Raw genomic sequence first — 20,398 nt, forward strand, 5'->3', positions numbered from 1 at the left:
GGCAGCGGGTGCTGGGAGGCGGGAGGCTGGCAGCACACAGCCAAGGACGGGAGCAGGCGGTGCCAGCCCCGGAGAAGGATGCCGCTGCCACGGACACGACCGGCCGCTCGGCACGCCACGGGCTGGGAACCTGCCGGGAGCCCGGACCGGGGAGCCGGGCTCCGTTCCACGCCAGCCGAGCGCCGGCTCGGCATGCATCTGTGCCCCTCTGTCCGGCTCCTTCCGAAACATCTGGCACCTCAGTCCAAGTGCAAACCGAGCAGGTAGCAAAGTGTCCTCCGCAGCCGGGCACCCTCCGCCGTGCCACCTCGGTGTCCCCGTGCCGGGGCGACGGGCAGCGGGAGGCGGCGCAGGCACACGTGAGGGTGAGGCTGCATCTAACCGTAGAAACCAACGTGCTGTTTTAATAAGTGCTAATTAGCATATTTATAACATGCTGTTCCAGGGAACAGTTTCTGTCACACATTCCCTTACATAAGCCACGATGCCGACTGAAGAGTTTGCTAATGTTTCTCACATTAAAAGAAAGAACAGGGGGGCGGGAAACCACAACTACAGAGTTTCCAGATGCCAGGCATAGACTTTAAAAGGGATTAGGTGTTGGGAGGGAGAGAAAAGGGAGCAAAACCGATGTGGAAACGGGGGTATGTACACATTTCTGAGTGGTAGCAGCATGGGCACAACGCAGGGGGCTTTCCTGCTCCCCCAGGCCGCCAACCCGCAGCGAAGGTGTAAAACGCAGAGTAACGGCAGCCTCCTCCCCGGCAGCATCGCTGGCAGGGGAACTGCAGGCTGATGCTCGGGGTGCTGGGGACCATCAGGAACTCCCCGTTCTCCTCCTGTCACGGATGCTTCAGTGGATCTCTAAGCTGTCCACCTCCAGAGAGGGAGCAAACACCCGTCTAGAGAGGCTGGGACCTCCCCGAGCTCAAACACCAGCAGCAAAAGCCAGGGAAGGGAATGGGTGCCAGCTGTGAAAGGTGGGCTCACCCCTTGTCCTCAGCGGGCGATGGGTGAGCATCGCTCCTCTGGCATTCCCTCCTCACCTCCACTGCCGGCCCAAGAGATGGGCCCAAAGGCAGAGCAATATTCCCTGCCATTAAGGCAATTCACTAATCAGAGCGGTGTCGGGCCATCCATCACACCAGCAAACACCGCGTTGGTGCGCAGCAACAGCAGCCCACCTTCCTGCTCCGGGCTGTGAAGCCCAAGCAGCCACTTGAGCACTGGAATTTCTAATGGAAATCATGACAAAGTTGGCAAGACCCCAAGAAAAATGAAGGCTCCAAGTCACATAATTACTAGAAGAATGAAATTCTGTTACCACTCATAACCGGTCTGGAAAGTTAATTAAAATGTTCACATATATTTGTAATTATTAGAGAAAAAAAATGGCCAAATAAAAAAGAGCTTTAAAGACAGAACACGCACCCTGCTTCCCAAAAGAGACCATCTGATTTTTGTGATGGTCTGATCAGATATCTCAGGTCTTCATCACTGTGATACAGCAGTCATACAGTCCGGAAGGGAGCCAACAAACTGGGCTCCCATTATGGTGACGCCACTGCTCCCAGGCAGAGCGAGGACAGATCATGCTGGAGTAGCCACGCGGCCGCAGCTTAGAAATACCACAGATGTGTGTTAAATACAGAAAGTGCAAAGGCGTATGTTGTACCGCACCTTCCCAAAGCTTCCTTTTCCCAGCACCATCAGGAAATTGAAATCTGAAAGTTTCATCCGATCTCTGCTCCCGTTGTTGTCGAACTTAGAAATGGCATTTGTCGTCTTCTCATCCGCAGCCTTGGACCCTGTTCCAATCTTGGCTCTCTGCACAGATGGAGATGGGACGGGAAGAAAAGGGAAAAAATTACTGAAAACACTATGGAAAAAGGTCATTATAAAACCAGACAGTGTTCCTGAAATCCCACGTTAATCAGCTCTTTTCCAGGTCAAAGCCTACCCTGAGCTACAGGAACCTTTTCTGTAAGCATGACAGGGACAGCACCGAGAAGGGCACTGGGGAAGTTATCAGTCCCAACACATTGCACTGTTTGGCTGGTTCCCAGTTAATCTCTGCGAGAGCAACTGGGAACCACATCTGCCCTTACTCCATTACCCCTCTCCCCGCAGCCAGCGGGACACGGCAGCCTGCGTGCCCGGGGAGCTACCCTGTAACATGCTCCAGATCACCCTAGACCTAGAGCATAAAGTATAAAACAGAGGCTTAAATAAGCTTTTTCTTCTCAAAGCTGGCTTCTGTCTCTCACCGCACCAGAAAAGGACAGGTGAATATAAATATATTAAGGTAAAATACAGGACTTTTTATCCAGCTCCACCTCCGTTACTATCTGATATTGGAAAGAATTGCACTCCCGTGCCAGTTCAGGCTGAATGTAGGAAGCTACAAATCCATTTTGAACAAACCAGAATAGAAAGCACTCCTCCTGCATCCCCAAGCAATCGTGTGAGCTGCTGCAATCACAATTGCTTATTAAGGAGCCTCACAAACCCCCACATTTTTAAACACAAAATCTCATCGGTGGCTCCGCACCTCCTCATTGGTCCAGGGGCTATCTAATTTGCTGAACCACAGTTTGTAAAAGCTATCTCACAATTTATTCGGTTTTAATTTTTAGAAATATGCGACAGTGTAAGGCTTGCACTGAGCTCAGTCTAGCATGAAATTCCATTAACCCGATTCCAGCAGTTCAATTTGGCTGCTGCTCACAGCTCCTCCAGATAGGAGCCTCACAAGTAATCTCCAAGCCTTTGCTGCTGCTAATTGGTTCTTGCAAGGTTCTCCGTGCTGTAAAATTCTCCATTCAAGGTCACCTGCAGCACCTAGACACATCTGAAAAACTCCTGCACTGGAAACTAAAGGAATGGTCTCCAGGATTTGCAAACATCATAATTGCTAATGCAGCTCTGCCCCCGGGAGGGGGCTGAAATCATCCAACAGCCACTGGTACCGGTACCTGCTACTGCCGCGAGCGGAGCCGCACAGGCGGCACGCCTGCTTTCCAATGGGAAAAAGTGCATACATTGAAAAGGAAATAAAGTCACCTCTCCCGAAGTACAAGGGCTTTTCCTCATTGTGATCTTTAGGCTTTTGCAACGTTCCCAAAAGAAGGGGATACCCAGCCAGAGCATTTTACTTCAGATTGGCTCCGGTGACAAACAGAAGCTCTGGCACCGACCGAAAGCTGCTCATCGAACCTGGCCAAAGAGGGATCCAAACATGGGCAACCGAACAAGAGCAGCGTCTGCATCTCCTCCACGAAGCCAGCCCTGTGTTGTGTAACTTTGCCTTCAGCAATCCTCACCCTATTGTATTTCAAAGCTATCTCCAAACGCAAGGTGTACTTATCAGCAGGCAAAATAGTCATATTCTGTGAAAGCTTCCTAAATACTCTATCACAGCTGAAAAACAATCTCGTCAGATCAGATTTGACACTAAATTAACCTCTGTGAAAACAAGCTGCAATAAAATTCAAGGGCAATATTATACTTCCATTAAGTGACACCCAAAAGCACACCTCTGCATTTCAGATGAGCCCACGTCCCCCCGCAGGTCTGCAGCCCAGCAGCACTGGGGCTGGCCGTGGGACTCACTGAAACTCTGACCAAAGCAGGGGGAGGCTTTCGGTTCTGAGCAGAGGGGAAAAGAGTAACACAAAGAGGGGGGAAGGAAGAGGATTTTCACGTGCTTCATCCCAGCAAAACTGGCTAGCTTCAGACACAGCATTACCAGCAGCACCGGCAGACACCCGGGCAAGTGCCCGGCACCCACGTGTGCAAGCGACTTCAGGTCCCTCCTGTTGCTTACAGCTGCTCCCCAGTCTGTGTTTGAAGAGGGGCTGCTTCAATCATAGTCAGCCTTGCACTTGACCTAAATTTGCAGCATCACAGTATGTTCATAGGAGGCAAGATGAGGATATAACACAACGCGACTCCCCTGATAAAACAGGCTCAGCATGTAGCTTGGCCAAGAGGGGGAAAGGTCTTTCCTGCAAAGAGCCCAAAATAAGAGTCGGGGAGATCTAAAGATCATCACTCCCAAGTGAAGTGCCTTGCTTTTGCTATCAAGTGTCTCCAATATCTATCTCTAAGTGAGTACGAAAGTCCTTTAACCTGTTCTAAATACACTCCTGATACTCACACAGTCTCAAGACCTCTGTAAGGTTTACAACTGAAGCGTACCAAATATTGCTCACAAAATTTTTAAAAAAAAGCCCTTGACCTTCGTTATCCAACTCCATTTGTCATAGTTAATTTACTACATCTGAATTTATGCAATAGCAGCTGACGTCCACATCTATCAAGCCATCCCAGCAAGCAGCTGATAAAGATGGAGCAGAATTGGCAGGGGATGTAGTGCAGGGCTTCACGCTGTGCTTTCATCTCGGGATGCTTTCCTGTCAAGCCCAGGACGGCCCCGCTGCGGATGGACGGCTGCAAGAAGCGCAGCAGCAGGACCGCGGCCAAGAACGGCACCGCAGGCTGCCAGAAAGGGGCACTGCTCCAGCCGGCAGCTCTGCGAGCATCCCTCCGTCTTCTGCGACGTCCAGGCTGACACCTCAGTCCTTTCGCTGGGTGCTTTTGCAATGTTAAGTCCACCCAAGATATAAACCTGTCACACACGTCTCAACTTTGGCCTGTTGATTCGCGCTGCTCAGGAACAGGCAGAATCAAGCAGCACTAATGCAGATCGATTGGAGGATTCTTTTTAGTCCTTGTCACCTGAAATGCCGTGACAGCACCCTGGCTGCTGCATCCCAACCAGGCTCCAGCGCACTCCTCGCCCGTCGGGACGCCAGCACAAGCCATCGCTCAGCTGGCCAGGGATTTCTTTCCTTGTGACACTGACTCGCTCACAAAGCAGGATGCAATAGGGGAAGACACAGCAAGGCGGGGGTACAGGTGTACTCTGGCAGAGTGAAATGACACCTCTGGACAACGTATTTTCTGACCTGTAGACAACTCATCATCTGACTTCCAACATACATACCGTTTTCACACCGCTGGAACATTATGGAATGCAACAAAAGCAGGTAGGTAGTTCCTTAGAGCCGACAACCGTTGGCTGTATGCCAACTGTTGTATTAGAACTGTTATATTTTCTTGGATATTCAAGGAAATTATATATAAATGAGATAAGCATGAGATTAAAAAAAGGAAGGAGAAAAAGGAACTAACTCTCCAGTCCTGTGCTATAATTATGGAGTTCACACTGACAACCATAAGGGCAACTATTTTATTTTACATATGGCTCATTCCATGTAAGTCTCCAGATGTACCACATTCATTCTGAGGGTTCTGGGAAGACTTTAGCAATACTGAAAAATGGCAAAGACCTATTAATTCAGTAATGTCTGGATCAATCATTCGGCAAGATCTTCCACGGCTTATTAAGCAGTAAATAGACATTTCTCCTTGAAGCCTCTTTGGGGAATTGGACCCAAGCATCACTGAATCTTTCAGGGACTGGCAGGGAAATCTCACCAGCCTTAGTTCACCTCCGTGCAGATCCTTGGTGCTGCCAGCGCAAAGCCCCGGTGCTGACAGCATCTTTGCTGGGCCAGCTCCTCGGGGAAGCCCAGGCGTGGTAAGGCTCTGCAGAGCCTTTCTGCCTCCCTCAAATCCCATACCCACATTCACTCGGAAAAGCCCATCGCTTTTATGTCCTCTGCTTTTCACAGGCACCACCAGTGCTTTCCCCAAGTGAGTATTCTGCACTTCACCTGCACGGGCCAGAGCTGGCAGCAACCCGAAGCCCTCGCACCCGCTGCTCCCTTTGAGGGCTCTGGCTGCTGCTGGCTTTCCCCTCAAAGTTATGGGCTCGCTTCAGACAAGGCACTGTCACTCATCTGACCTCCACTGTCACTGGGCTGTATCAATTAGCCTGTAGTTCAGTTAGCATAGTCTCCACACTTGGTTCATCAGATTACCCCACTATCCAGGCTGAGAGCACACTGCTACACACCACGGGAAGGATGGATTACTTAGGTTATTGAAAAATAAATCACTGGCTCGTATGTATTGCCTTAGCATTCCAGGCTTACACCTGCAGCAGCCCCAGCAGCATTTCTGTTGGTAACACCTTGGTGCAAAGCACCATCAGGGATCGCTGATACCCCATGCCAGCTCACCCAACCATCACCCTCTTAAAAACCCAGCCCCGTCTCAGTGCACCAGGCAGGGTACAGAGGCTGCCATGACATTTAACGGCTAAGAAAGGGTTTCCTTCTGAGATTAGCTCCAAATCCAATTATATTAATATCTTAATTTATCTTAGTTCATTATATTAATTCATAATCAGCAGCATGACAGAAAAAAAAGATGAACAAATCCTATTATACGGCACCTCAGAACGAGGGTAGAACTGCTGTACCAACAACGCGTGCACGTGCTGACATCAGAGGACGGTTACATCAGGTCATCCTGGGACATCCCTCTTTAATTGGAATACAAGGTTGGAAACACATTAATTGAAGTACCTCCTCTTCTAGCTACGCTATACTCATTTTGGCAAACACAAACTGTGAATTATGTAACCCTAACAGAAAGACAGACATCGTCTGAAACAACACAAATGAAAGGGAGATGTTTGCTATGCTGCTTTTTTTGCAGTAAGAAGAAACAACTTCTTAGAAATGATGGGATTTCAGACTCCTTCCTACCCGCAGGTAGCAGAGATACGGGATCAAGCACACTCTTTGTGGAGCACAAGGCACCAAGCAAGCATTACACAGAACTCTGCACTGTGGCAACATTCTCTGTTGTATTTTCAACCTGACGTAAGTGCCAAAGAATCATTTCCATATCTCTCATCTCCTCATCCACCAGAAACAACTGTTCCCTTTCCCAGCTAATCCACTACCTGCTTCTACCGTGCACAAAGTCAGATACACACGTGCACAGGGAGGTCACTGTGTTTTCAAATTAGAAGAGAGTATTCCAGAAGGGCAAGATGGATGGCTCATTCCATGTGCTACAATTAAAAACCATCCTGTCAATCCCACCAAAAAATTGCACATGAATGAGCCCTACACTTTCAGCTCTTGTATCTGAATGTACTGGTGTATCTGAATTCTTTTGCCTTAACTTGCTCTTCTGCAAATCTCTACAAAACGATGCCCTTTGGCTCATCTGTCCCAGCTCCCCATCATTCCTCGGACTGCTGCACAGTTGCTCCTGGCCCCCCACGTGTCTCGTGCTGGAGAAGCTGCGCAGCTGCAGGGATCCAAGGAGTGGCCAGGTCCCTGCTCGAAGCACCCATGGTCTCTCTGGTCTCCCCTGCCCTGGAATCACCAGCCAGGCATGGTGACGTGACCCAGCGCTGCACCAGCGAGGCAGGAACCGCTTACAGATGCATCACAAACTTCCCATTCCCATATGGTCCTTGTTAATTATTTAACATAGCCAAACCATTGCTGGAAAGCTTCACACCTTCAGAGTGACTTTTTTTGCTAAATGTAACTGAACAACTTACCTTCTGGAAACACTGCTCGAAGCTTGTGCCCCGGAGCCAGGCGTGCCCTGGAAAGCCTTGGCAAAGACCAGCCGCCAAGGGCATGCGTCCCCAGGAGTGGGTGCAAAGCAGGGAGAGGGAGGAGTGATGGGCCATACCCTGCTCCGCGCTCCCTGTGCTGCCGGGGAAAGAGCTGGCAGGGAAAGCCCCTTGCCAAGGACATGGCAGGCAGTGAGGAAAACCCCTGAGTTCCCAAGAAAAATCAATTCACCTCAAATTTCTGCCTCAGTTCCTCATTTCCTTCTTCTCCCTCAGGAGGCACCGGGACGTTGAAATACTCCCCCTCCTCCTGGCTCAGCAGCTTAAACCTGGAGGGACACAGTGGGAAAGTCAGGTCAGGATGGCAGGCAGGACCGCAGGCAGGCAGGAGTGCGAGCAGGCAGGACCGCAGCTCCTGCTCTGAGCACCGCTCTGCCTCTGCCGTACCGGCATCCAGGTGACCCTTCCCCAAGGATAGAAGACCCCCCCAAACCTCACACCTCCAAAGCGTCCCACTCAGCAAGCTCCCAGACGCAGACCCGAGGGGAGGGTTGTTTTGGGGTCCCTCGCTGTACTGGTGACCCCAGCCGTCACAACCCAGAAAGCACATCCGCTACCCACCGCGGCAGACACCACAAAGCACCCATGCCTCTTCCAAAACACAAGGCTGACCCAAAACCCCCATCTTTCTCGTGATGACCACGGGCACACGAGCGGGCAACCTCCTTCCCCATCAGCTGCCCCGGGTGCCAAGGCAGGCTGGGCTCCGTGGGGAGAGCACGCAGAGCCGGCCGGTGCCGGGCTGGCGCCGACAACCCTGAGCACAAAGCCGAGATGCTCACCCAAAAAAAAGGAAAAAAGTCTAAGGAGCAATTATCAGAAATCATGGAAATGTCATTCAGATCTGAGGCCTTTCACAAAGCCGCAGGCAAAGCCTTGGCTCCATCGGCAAACCCTCCCGGCAGCCAGAGGACAGTTATCAGCTGGGTGTTATCTACAGAGGCTGCACTGAACGAACAAAGCACTGTTTGCATAATATAGGGACAGGCTCTTCCTTTGAGCTTGTTTTCTCCATTAACTGCAGTTGTTTAGATATGAAATATACATAAGAGCTCCTTCCAGAGTTTATTCTAGCCAAATCCTGTGACAAGGAAAATTACTTAGATCTCCACTTACATGATTTTTAAAAGGCTGGGAAAACGATCAGACTTTGGGCTGCGTCAGAAGCCGGCAGCGCACCAACCCCAGCCAACACACACGCATCCTTACAGGTGACTGGAAATTTGGGGGAAGCGACAGTTTTCTTCTGTTTTCCAGAAGAGAAGCCGTGTCTCTGGTTTGTGGCAAGCCAGGTTCGCAGGCTGAGCCCCGCCACCCGCACAATAACGCGGCCGGACCCTGCCGGCAACCCCACGACGGGTCGGTTTTCCCTGGGGGGGGACGGCACCCGCTGCCTGCCCCACCGCAGGCTCCCCACGGGCAGGACGAGGCGGACGGCGGCCGGGAGCACCCCCAGCTCTGCCCCCCAAGCCCCGGCTGTGCCAGGGCAGGCAGCGGGAGCCCCGCATGGTGCCAGCCCTCCAGCCCACCTCCCTGCGCGAGAGATGTGCCCGCCTGCTAATTCCTCCTCTTCTCTGTTCTCTGCTTTAAGTGAGACACGTACGGCTTCCACGGTGGAAAAGACAGAGTCCGGGGTGTTTTGCTCGACTCGCGGAATGCAAATTAATAGCATGCAGGTTTTGGTTTCCAAAAGACATATAATATCTATTTTCAATTATTACACTTGACATGGAAAGGTAACACAGCTCTCAGGCATCAGTGGCTGGGGAAAAAAAAAAAAAAGGGAAATAAGGCAGCATGTGTCCTGCTGGGGGAGATAAAATGGAAATGAAGAGACCCATTCAGTGCGAGTGTTACAGACCCACTGTGTTCATCTTTCGTATGGTAACGAGTGACAGTAATTACACACTTTGGTAGCATTCCTCTGTTTATTGAACAGTGCCCCTCAGCACCGGTTCTGCTAGTCTGCGTGCTGCAGAACAGCTGCCCCCGCCACAAATCACAATTCAAAGCGTGTCCCCACCAGCCCTTCACCCGCTCACAGCCTTGCTCTCCTGCACGCCTGACGAAGCCACATTGCCTCCCCAGGACGGAAACTAAGGGAATCCAACCAGAAAATGCTGGAAAATGCTTGCTCGGCAAATGCTCGGCAGGCGATGCCGTCTCCTCCTGAAGCCTACGTAGTGAGAGCCCGCGGGGAGCACCGGCCCTCCTGGCTGTGAACGCCAGGCAGAGCAGCCCCGTGTCCGTGCGTGCCCCTGGCAGGGAAAAGCCCCCCCAGCAACCCTGCAAGGGGCAGGAGGACACAGAGGAGGTGACACAAAGCCAGCCCACGCAGGGCACTCCGACGCTGTCCTGGCACCACGGGACAGCCCCCAGCCCACCACAGCACCAGCGACTCTGCCCAGTCTGGGAGGTGGAGCAGCACCTGACACGGGGGCCAGAACGGCTGGCGGTCCTTGAACAGGAGGGTGCTGGTCAGTACGACGGGCTGACGTGTCTTCCATCGCGCACAAAAAGATCAGGACCGCTTTTTGCCCGTAGTGTTTTTAAAACAATTGCAACTCTTACCATCCATCGACTCCCGACTTCTGCAGCTCAGAAATCCCGAAGGACAAGGAGCCCATGAAGTCATTCCTGCTGGTCAGATCCCAGTCCCAAATCTCCACAGACAACCGCCTGTCTTTGTCCGCCTCTTTCAGTTGGCTGGAAGAGAGGAAAGAGAAAGGGATGGTCTTATTCTGGAAGCCATTGCTACACCACCGTGACCCTCCATGCTCCATGAGAACATGGATGCAAAATGAAGGGATGGTCTTCAATGACCATTCAGCTCGCTAATATTTAATTTCCCGACCGCATCTGTTTCAAACGGAGAATGTAGAGTTCCTGCCCTGAAATAATTGGCTTTGATCAGGGGTCAGGGCAGTGGTTTGAGTGTTTCTGAGTCACACTTACAGGACCGAAAAGAATTATTTCTCAGTTGAATCAGCTTAATGTCTCTGAATAATTAAATCAGAGCAAATACAATCACATTAATTCTTAGGGGTGAGAAAAATTAGTTTACAAGTTTAAACATTTTTCTTGTACTTACAATTTAAATGTCTCGTTCCACTCAGGATTCAGGGAGCACTTGATAGTTTTGGTCTTCTGCTTGCTTTCGTTTTTGGGGTCAGGGATTAGTTTAAGCTTCACGTAGGGATCTGACAAGCCATTGGGATCCATAGGAACTAGGTTTTTAGCATCTCTTACTGGGGAGGAGAAAAAGCATTAAATTCAGTATTCAAACTCTAAAAATACCCAACAATTGACAACTTCCCTGTGTGCCAAGAGTAAGTGTGAAAATAGTGATTAAAAACAGAATTAAAACTGAATACATACAGACACGGACGTTGCATGAGAAATGACATACAGTTATCAACGCAAAGCAAATACAGCTCTAATAGACAAGGGAGGCTGAAGGATCAACTCAAGAGATTATTTTCACTTTCCAATAGGATGATTTGGTGTTTGCTCTCAGTTTAAAACAATTTAAAGCTGCTCTGTTTCCTCTCGCACCTTGGTAAGGAGAATTGCACTGATTTGCATCTTTTTTGGGGGACAGGTGGGAGCACAGGGACGGTGCCTTCCACGGCGCGTGGAAATAGCAACACAACAGCCGTAAGCAGGGGAGAGCAGGCACCAGCAAGCACCAGCACAGCGGCCGGATCCAGCGCCGAGCTCTCCTCTCGGATGCCCTCGGGGCCCCGCGGGACCAGGGGGGATGCCCGCAGGGAGCGGTGTGGCAGCAGCACCCCGGCCCCGGGAGCCGGAGCATCTCCTCGGGGAGCAGGAGCGGAACAAGGAGCAGAAGAGGGGAGAGCAAACCTGCGGGCGACCTCGACTGCTTGTAATTGGATTGCAGCTTTGACAAATTAAACACAATCGGGCTGATCTAAGTCTCTTTCCCCAGATTAAGTCAAAAAGAGTCTGTCTTCTGGGAGAAGGGTCTTAGATTCCCTCAGCCTGACCAAAGGTATCGGAGATGAGAAGTCCGACAGGACGTGATGGAGCACAGCTGTAACCAGGGGAAAAGCTGCTTGCAAGGAAATCCAGAGCAGAACCTCCCCTCCCCTGCGCTGCAGCCAGCAGACGCAGCTCCGCCGGGTGCTTTCGCAGGCTCTCCTGCCCAAACCGCCCGGGCCTGAGCAGGCAGCACTGCCCGAGCAGCGGTGGGGGCTTCCCTCCCGCCAAAGCATTGCGGTTATGGAGCCCCCAGCCCCTCCGCGGCAGCCGGCGCGGTGCCCGCCAGCAGCCCCCTCGGCACGGCACGCCGCCACCTCCCCGGGTCCAGTGCGCAGCTTGGGGACCGGGCACGGAGGGTCGTGCCGTGTCGGGAACAGGGAACTCGGCGCTGCCTGAAATCCCACCGGATCGCACCAGCAGCTCTGCTGCGGGGTTCACCGGGGGCACACCTTCACCCCATACACCCCATAATCCCAAGGAGGAGAGGACTCCAGCCGCGTGTGCAGTGCTGCAGGGCGTTAGAAGAGACTTCCAGAGAGTCAGCAAGAGTAAAAACAATTGCTCAGTTCCCAAATCAGCAGTAAGGCATTTCTGATGCAAGGTTGGGAGCCAGATAGTTTTGAAAAGCAAATTAATGCTCCAAAATCTGCAATCTACCACTGTCCTTCTGAAGCATCGCCCAATTTCTGGCTCCGTGGAATAAAACTTGTAGCCAAAATTCAAATCTGCATTTATAAACTAGCTCATTTATCAAACGTGACACCCTTGACAGCAGCTCGTGAGACAGAGAGAGGCAAGCCTGCCGGGAATCGCCTGCTGCCCAATTACAGGTGCCCGGGCAGCCCTATCGATTTGGCAGCACTAGATATTCTTCAGACTCCTGAGACGAGGCAGCCACGGGAGCCAGAGCCGCCTCCTGCCTCTCTGGCAGGAGGGGAAGGAATGACTTCATTACTGACAGCCCCAGAAGCAGCCATATACAGTGACCTTGCCACGGATGCCGTCATGCCCAGGACAGGTCGGATCTCTTTGCCGGGAGGTTGAGCCCCGCCGGTCGGTCGGCGGGGTCAGGGACGCAGATGCAGCAGCTGCTCGGCGTCGGCACTTACGAAGAGCTTTCTGTGCTCCTGTGCAAGAAGCGGCTTTGCTGTCGGGAAGAGGGGGAGGATGCGTGGCGAGGCTCTGGTTCCTGGGGCGGCACTCCTGAGAGGATGCCCAAGGAGGAGGATTCACCCTTCGGGCACCAGAGAGGACCGAGGCTCAGAATTTCCTTAAAAAGACAACAGGTATCTCCGGAGGACAGTAAAATATCAGACCCGAGCAGCTCTCAAGCTTCACTGGTTATTGCTGATTTGTTATGCATTGCACAGGCTGCTCTCTGAGTTCGGGCCAGCTTTGCGGTGGGTCGTCCCTCCATGGACCCCGCACGGGGAGAAATCCGCAGCAGTGCCAGGCCTGGTGAAGCAACAGTGCCTGATGTGCGTTACCTGCTCTGCCACAACCTCATCCACATAACGAACCTGAACAGCCCTGCGTCTTGTGAGAGCAGCCCAACAGTTGTGCCTTCTTCTGCCTGTAACTGCTTGCTGTGACACAAGCAGCATGACTTCATTTCTATAATGTCCTGACAATTATTTTCATGTGCCATTTAATAAATGAATATTTTCTTTTTCTAAGTTTGGACATAAATGCCAGCTCTACACTTCAGAGGATGCACAGTAGTTATTCTGTGGCTTAATTTGGACTCTCAGTCAAAATCTTCTGCGGAAAGCTTTGTACCGTCCAAGCAGAAAGGCTTGCAATCTGCTGTGTGAAATCTCTAAGTAATGAGTTTAATTTCCAAGGGCCCTGCCAAGGCTCTGCACTGATACAGCCGAAACGCCTTCCTCTCCCTCACCCCTTATCAGAGGAGAAGAATACATATTTCCTCATCATCGTTATAAGCTTTTATCTCTGCCTTTTTGATAGGAAAAAAGGCAATCTTTATAACCACGTTCTTGAATTATAAAACACAAAAGAGTATTAGAGAAAAGTCCCTCAGTAGGTCCTGCCAAGGCACTACCTGACTGGCAATGAGCCCGCAGGGGAAGCAGTCTTCGTAGGGTTTGTAAATAAACAGCAGGAATTGCTTTGGCTGTTTGCAGACGTGAGAAGTGCCTTGTACGGGGAGCCCGGCCCCCAGCCCAGAGCCCCGCCAGACATCCCCCGTCCCGTACCCTTTGCCCAGCTCCATCCTTAACTCCTCGGTCGGTCCGACCACGGGTCCGACCGCAGCCTTCGCTGCTGCAGGCAACCGCCCCGCTCCGCCGCAGGCTCCTGCCTTCACCCCCGTGCGGGGACCGGGGCTCCCTGCCCGCACCCCCCTGCGCTGCCATGGCACGGAGAGCGATGCTGCCAAGCGTCCTGCCGAACCAGGGCTTCTCACCACCCTGCTCCTGCGACTCTGCCGAGCTTTTACTACCTTCTGTTACCTGCCCGGCTTTAAAATCATTACAAAACGTATTTTCAATGACCCTGACCATCTGCAGCACATGGAGACGTGAGAGCCTTGGGGGAAGATCTCATCTCCACGTCAGAAGCAGACAGCCCGCTGCCGCTCGCCACCGTGCAGGACCACTTAAACCGGGGGTGTCGCAGTACTGGGTACTGAACGGTGCCCACCGCAGCCCCGGTCCCACACCTGGGGCAGGCATGGTCCACGCTGGTGACCATCGCTCCTCATCCGCCCCGGGGTCAGCAGAAATCCTCAGAGACTCGTCACCCCCTGAGACAGATGGCAACAGCCGCTGTGTGAGCGGCAGAACTAACCCAAGAGCTGGAAGAAGCCGCTCACTCTCGGGACTCAAACCGGACAGTGTCCCCTTACAGAGAGAAGATGCAAAATTATGTCAGACTGAATCAGTGCTCTGACTTTGCTTCATGTCTCACCGTCCGAACGGCCAGTGTAATGTCCTCTGGAGACAAATAAGCCTTTGTCATTTATCAGGCCATTGTTCACTTCTTTAAGCAACGGGAAAAGTAATTCCTGACCCTCATAGTCAATCACTTTATGCCCTGAAGCGTGAGATTTGATTACCTCATGTTATTATCTCAGCATGCAGACCTAAAAATTTCATTAATGGGAATAATTTTATCTATTCATTTAAAAAACAAAATGCTTCTGCTTGACCTTAAGTAACTTTCTGACTTTTCAAGCAGAAATCAACAATTAAGTGAAAGAAAAATATAAACCTCAAGAAGCGTAGTAGCGATACCTCGCGTCAGGAGAAACGTGCTCCTCTCCAACTGTTTATGGCGTTTCTTTGAACAGTTAAATTTGATGTAAAAGGGTTTTACATCTGTCATATTCTGACAGTTTTGTGCATCATTAAGAAGTAGTAACATCGTTATTAATAGTGATGAGTAAGAATATTACGATCCCATTTAAAGCAGCTGGTCTTAAATCACGTTGGGTACCAAGCCCAGCTACGGCTGCGGAGAAGCCGCCCTGGTTTCAGGCTACGGCATCGGTAAGTCTTGGACTTCTCTGGATCTGGGGGGGACCTGGGGCGGGTCCTCCTCCGCACACGGCGGGTGCCTGCGCACGCTCCCGCTCGGAGGGGACACGTGGGTGTGCACACGAGTGTGCAAGCGAGCGCTTGGCGCAGGCTGCGGCTCCGCTCGGCAGCACCCGGCGTGTTCCCCCCCGCGCGCCCACGGCACCGCGGGTGCGGGGAGCATCACGGCGCTGCCGACGGCCGGGATGCCCTCACCGCTGCGCACCGGTGCTGGCCCGTGCACCTCGGACAAATAACTCTGAGTTTACACCAATTCCTTCCTCCTCTCCCCCTCCAGATGCATTTGCAGAACGTGCTATGAGCCAGCACCCTGGTGAAGCATCAGCAGACCAAAACCAGCAGCCACAGCTCTGCAGTGCCGGCTGCTCGGCCGAGGCTCTGCAGGGGCAGCGACGATGCTCGGGGGGATTTCTGGGAGGAAAAACCTCTCCCCTGCCCGGGGGGGCACTGCAGGGAGGGTGGTGCTGGCCTGGGGACAGCGCTCCATTGCCAGGGGAAAGAAATGTCACCCACTCTGCCTTGTAGGGCCAGGGCAGGTAGAGCTGGTTGAATGATATTTGAATAATTTATTCTGCAAAATTTGCAATAGTCTCCAAATAAATTATTCAGACAACATCTTTTAACTACTCAGCCAGCCATAACTGCAGGAACAGGCTTGGGAAGAGACACTTATTTCAGACACCCACATCTCCAACGGAAAACACTGGGAGAAATATCACTATAACAAATGCCCAAAGCAGGAGGGAACACAGCCTTTCCAGGCAGCTTGTTCTGCCCATGGAGGTCACAGCCAGAAGCTCACAGCAGCTGCAAGAGCTGTACCCTGGAGAAGCAGGCTAGGCAGCTCCGGAGTGGCCAAATGCCGCAGGATCAGGTTGGGATGCAATGCTCGGGGGTCCATCACGTTCCCCCTCCCAGGGATGGGGAAGACTCCTGCAGGTCCTCACCAGGAAAGCCCCTCCGGAGGCCACTTCACTGCAAGTCCCACCACCGCACGGCACGGTCCTGCTGAGCTCTGCTGCCAGCCAAAGAGGTGGCAGGCACGAGAGGATGGTCTCTGACCCTCTGCTCCCAGGACTGTGTTCCACCTGGGGTAAAACCAGCCCCACATCAAGCAAAGGGGGCCGGTGCTCCATCAGCAGCTCCCCAGGGAAGGCAGCGGCTGATGCAGACCGCAGCCCAGCGCCAGGTCTGCTCCCCACTCCCGGGGTGGTTCCAAAGGGACGCTGCTCCCCTGCGCCCCAAAGCAGCCCACCCTGTCCCAAAGGGCTGCGCTGGCCTCACACCGGAGGGCACGGGAGATGCTGCACAACCCCACGCGAAAGGGCTGCAGCCGGCCCCGTCGTCTGCCTGGGGTCGTGCGTCTGTTCACGGCTGGTACCCAGGTTTCCATGGGAAGGCAACATTAATATGCTGGATAAATAAAGACCAGAAAGTTCTTCGCTAAATATGCAGTGCCATATGGGGGTTCACTTTTATGTTAAAAAGAAAAAGCCTACAACAAAACCCACTCCTACCCCGCTCTTAAAGACAGCTTACACTGGCTGCCAAATCCTTTACCTTCATCTCTGAGTAAGCAAGGCCATTACAACACAGTCAGTGCAGACAGTTCTGCTTCCCATTGCCCACCAAAGGAAAAAAAACCCTTCTGAAAGCCCTGCTCATTGCAAGGAGAGATCAGAGCTCAACCACCTCATCCCAGCCCAATCATCTCGCCATGGTCTTGGCCAGCAAAATGCAGTGCCATGCCAGTGGCACCCCTGATTTCACACCTCTTGGACAGGATTTTGGGGAGGGGAAGGCTCTCGGGATGACCTGCAGCACTCATCTTCCTCCCCCCAGCAGCACGCACCATCCCCGGCTGGGAGCAGCTGCATTCCAGTGAGCACCCGGCAGTCGGATTTAACACCCTCGTGCATTAAAACATTTAATTAATGCTCTGCCGAAGAATATATTTGCACATGCTTATACAACAGAAAAGGCACAGGACTCATTATGGCTGCATCTTCCTGGGCCGGTGATTATTAATTAACGCACTTCCAGCTCGTTTATCTAATCACAGCATAATTGGTTTCAGTTTTGGTCAATGTTTTACTTCATCAGCTCAGTAAATAGCAAGGCTCCGGTCCCGGCAGCCTCTGCCAATGCTGCAGGCGCAACAGGAGCATCGGCCGTAACACCAAGCTGGCGCCGCGTTCCCACGGCTCCTAACAGGGGTCTCGGCTTCGCAGGAGCCACCAGCGACATCAGCACGTTGCTGGGACTCCCAAGAGAGAAGAGGGAACCCAACATGGTCCCCGCGCTCCAGCAGCCTTGCATGACAGCAGGGCACGCTCCACGTTCACACGCGCATAGGTCAAAGTCACCTAAACATGCTGACTAGTGTCCATCTCCCATATATACCCCTGAATTTGCAGCATAACCCTATCATGTTTTTTCTGCCTTTTAGTCCCTGTTTAGTCACCACTTCCCTAAGCGACAAACTGCCCGACCCCCAGCTTGGCACAGGGAGCTCCTCGCTGGGACACAGTGACACACGACGGGACACCCCGACACACGACGGGACACCCCGACACACGACGGGCTGCAACTCCCGCCTGAACAGAGCGGCAGAAGAGCCAGGTCTCGGCCACCGGAGAGGAGCGATGCACAGAGTCCTCCATGCAACTTACTGTCTCACCATCTTGGAGAAGCAATAGATTTAATGGACTCCAAGCCCAGCCTTCTTATTCTCTGGCTCCTCTGTTTCCCAAACTCAAATATTCATGTATCCTAATATGACGGGCTCAGAATAATCTGCGTTGGGAAGCTTTTCTATTATGGAAGCAAAAATGTGCAACGCCTTGATGACATTTTAATTTGCTACAATTTCCCACTTTATTCAGCAGTCTTTTCCCGCTAATAAGACACTTGATCAAAGCCCAGACCAGAACACAGACTGTGAATATACATTTGCTCTTGTCCAACATCAGCCAAACGATGCCCTGGCACGCTCCACCACATCTGCCTCCCACACGAGGCGGTTCAGAGACACACAGCCCACGTCGGTCCCACTCTGCAGCGTCCTGACACCACATCTCAGCCCGACCTCACACACCGGCGGGTGCGGGTGTGCTGTCCCGTGTGCCGGGACTGCTGTTACGTTCACAAGTCTCTTTTTTCCTTGTTTCTTTCAGAAGAAATTGTTTATTACTGTTGACTGCAGGCTCATGGGAGAGCAGCACCATCCTCACTGCATTGCTGCCCTCGGAGCTGGCAGCATCCGACTTACGGACACAGACAAACTGACACAGACCGGCTCCAGGGAATCCTCTCTTTGTATTTAAGGCAAAGCCAAAAGGTGTAACAATGCCGGAGCAGGAAAATACAAGCAACAAGTATCTGCGGACTCGTGGGGTGTAAAGGACCAGATTCGCTGAGTGACTGGCGTAAAAACTGCAGAAGTCAATAAGCGTCTTTAAGTAGTGTATGAGGGGAATTAACTTGCTTTGGCAATTTGACACATCTCCAAGCACTGCTAGGGACCCAAATTTTGTTTACCAGGCCCAAAAGATGACTTCTCTTTTGTCAAGCAGCTCAAGCTAAATAACCCAGCCCACGCTACCTACTTAGTATGACAAAGCCGTGAGCGGGAGTTTGCCGTGGTTTACGCGGTGGGCGAGAGAAGCAGAGATCTCATTTCGCCACTGGAGAAGCGGCAGAGCCGTCCCCGGGCTGGGCTGCCCTCGCTCCCCAGCCCGCTGCGATGCTTAGCTCGGACAGCCTCCCAAACTGGAAAATGCCACGCAATTTGCATCCGCCCTTCCAAAAGTGAAGGAGACTCCAAATACCGTGTTATGAAAGTCATGGTATTGATGTAAGGAAGCCAAAGAGCTGGAGAGACTTCTCCCCAGACGGCCTCCCAGGAGGCTGAGCCCACGGCAGCTCGGGTCGCTCGCTTCCGAGGACATTCATGGGCCCCGCTCCCGGCGGTGCTGTGCACAGCACCGATTGTGCGGATGCTTTATCGTGATTTAAAACAACACATTTAGCAAGCAGAGCTGCTAACACAAACAGCCATTTCTAGCCAGCTACTTGAGGTTTTCCAGCCTCATGCACTCGTTCCCTGGGTCCGGTCTCTTCAGCGCTGAAGATAAGAGCTTTTAACTCCAGCCAGCCCAAATGCACAGACATGCCGGCCATCCAAACACATTTCTCCTGCTACTCAAATCCACCTTGGCTCATTAGGCTCCGAACCAAACCCTGCCCGCTACCAGGACGGTACACAGGGCGCCTAGCACAGCCGGGGCCGGTCTGTGCTGGGGACCAACAGCCAAACCGGCCCCACAGAAGGACCGTGCCCGAGCCAGGGCTGTCACCTGCAGCTGGTTCCCCCCTCGCACACAGCAAACCCCGAGTGTCCCAGAGGGGAGGCAGCGAGGGGGTCGGGGCTGTCCCAGCCGGCTCCATCTCAGGGGTCTCGCTCACGCTCCGGGCTTTCGGTCCGAGCCCGGGGATGCTGATCACCCAGTCCCCACACAGCTCGCGTTGATGCTTCAAAAGAGAAGCGCCTGCCAAGAGCATGTATCTAAGTGCTTTGCTGGATGAGATGCAGATTGTTTTGTGCCCTAATTAACAAGGCCCTCAGAAACCTCCTGTATTTTGGAAACTGCCTTTGGCTGGTGGAACAGCGAGCCCTGTCCCCAGCACAGAGCTGGGGGACTTGCTCCACAGCCGCACCTCACCGAGCCAAGGGTGCAGAGCCACAGGCATTAGGAAGGTGCTGTTTATTTGTCCAGGTGCCCTAATATTAGACAAAGCCATGCATTTTTAATCACTGGGAACACCAATAAATCCCGGCACTTCAGCAACCTCCGAGCAGCAGCAGACAATGGCAATGCAGGGCTCTGATTGCAGCGTGCAAGGCTGCACTCCCGGGTGCACCCATTATACAATTATATTCAACATACAGCGTGAAAGGAGCTGTAACAGAGCCGATCCCCGAACATAAAGGAGTGATTAACACCACAGACCCAAGAGCTGGGAAGCTAATTAGGAGGGGCAGCTCTGCAGGTTCCCGTCACTGCTGCTGCTCTGGGCACAGCCCTGCAGAGCTGCAAAGCTGCGGCTGCACCAGACCCCAGCCCCGGTCACCCCCGGTCTGTCCCCCCAGCCCCAGTCAGCAATGGGGTGGCTGTGCTGGGTCTCGCAGGGGTGCACCGGAGCTGATGCCTGCTGTCCTCCGAGCAGGCATCAGCCAGGGACAATGCTGCTGGCTTATTAAATCACA

The 20,398-nt window shown here is 52.6% G+C and overlaps 1 protein-coding gene across 4 annotated transcripts in view; it reads right to left on the reverse strand.

Annotated features, from left to right (window-relative positions):
- PRKCB (protein kinase C beta) overlaps positions 1-20,398 on the reverse strand; it is a 136,737-nt gene that overhangs the window by 42,675 nt on the left and 73,664 nt on the right. For all 4 annotated transcript variants that reach the window (XM_030002115.1, XM_030002114.1, XM_041120099.1 and 1 more), the window contains 4 exons: positions 10,662-10,818; positions 10,142-10,276; positions 7,743-7,839; positions 1,681-1,827 (listed from right to left, as the gene is read on the reverse strand). In XM_030002115.1, the coding sequence (XP_029857975.1) occupies positions 1,681-1,827; positions 7,743-7,839; positions 10,142-10,276; positions 10,662-10,818 (536 nt within the window). The remainder of the gene's footprint in view (positions 1-1,680; positions 1,828-7,742; positions 7,840-10,141; positions 10,277-10,661; positions 10,819-20,398) is intronic.

This window comes from Aquila chrysaetos, chromosome 25 (genome assembly GCF_900496995.4).
Source record: "Aquila chrysaetos chrysaetos chromosome 25, bAquChr1.4, whole genome shotgun sequence".
Lineage (NCBI taxonomy): Eukaryota > Metazoa > Chordata > Aves > Accipitriformes > Accipitridae > Aquila > Aquila chrysaetos.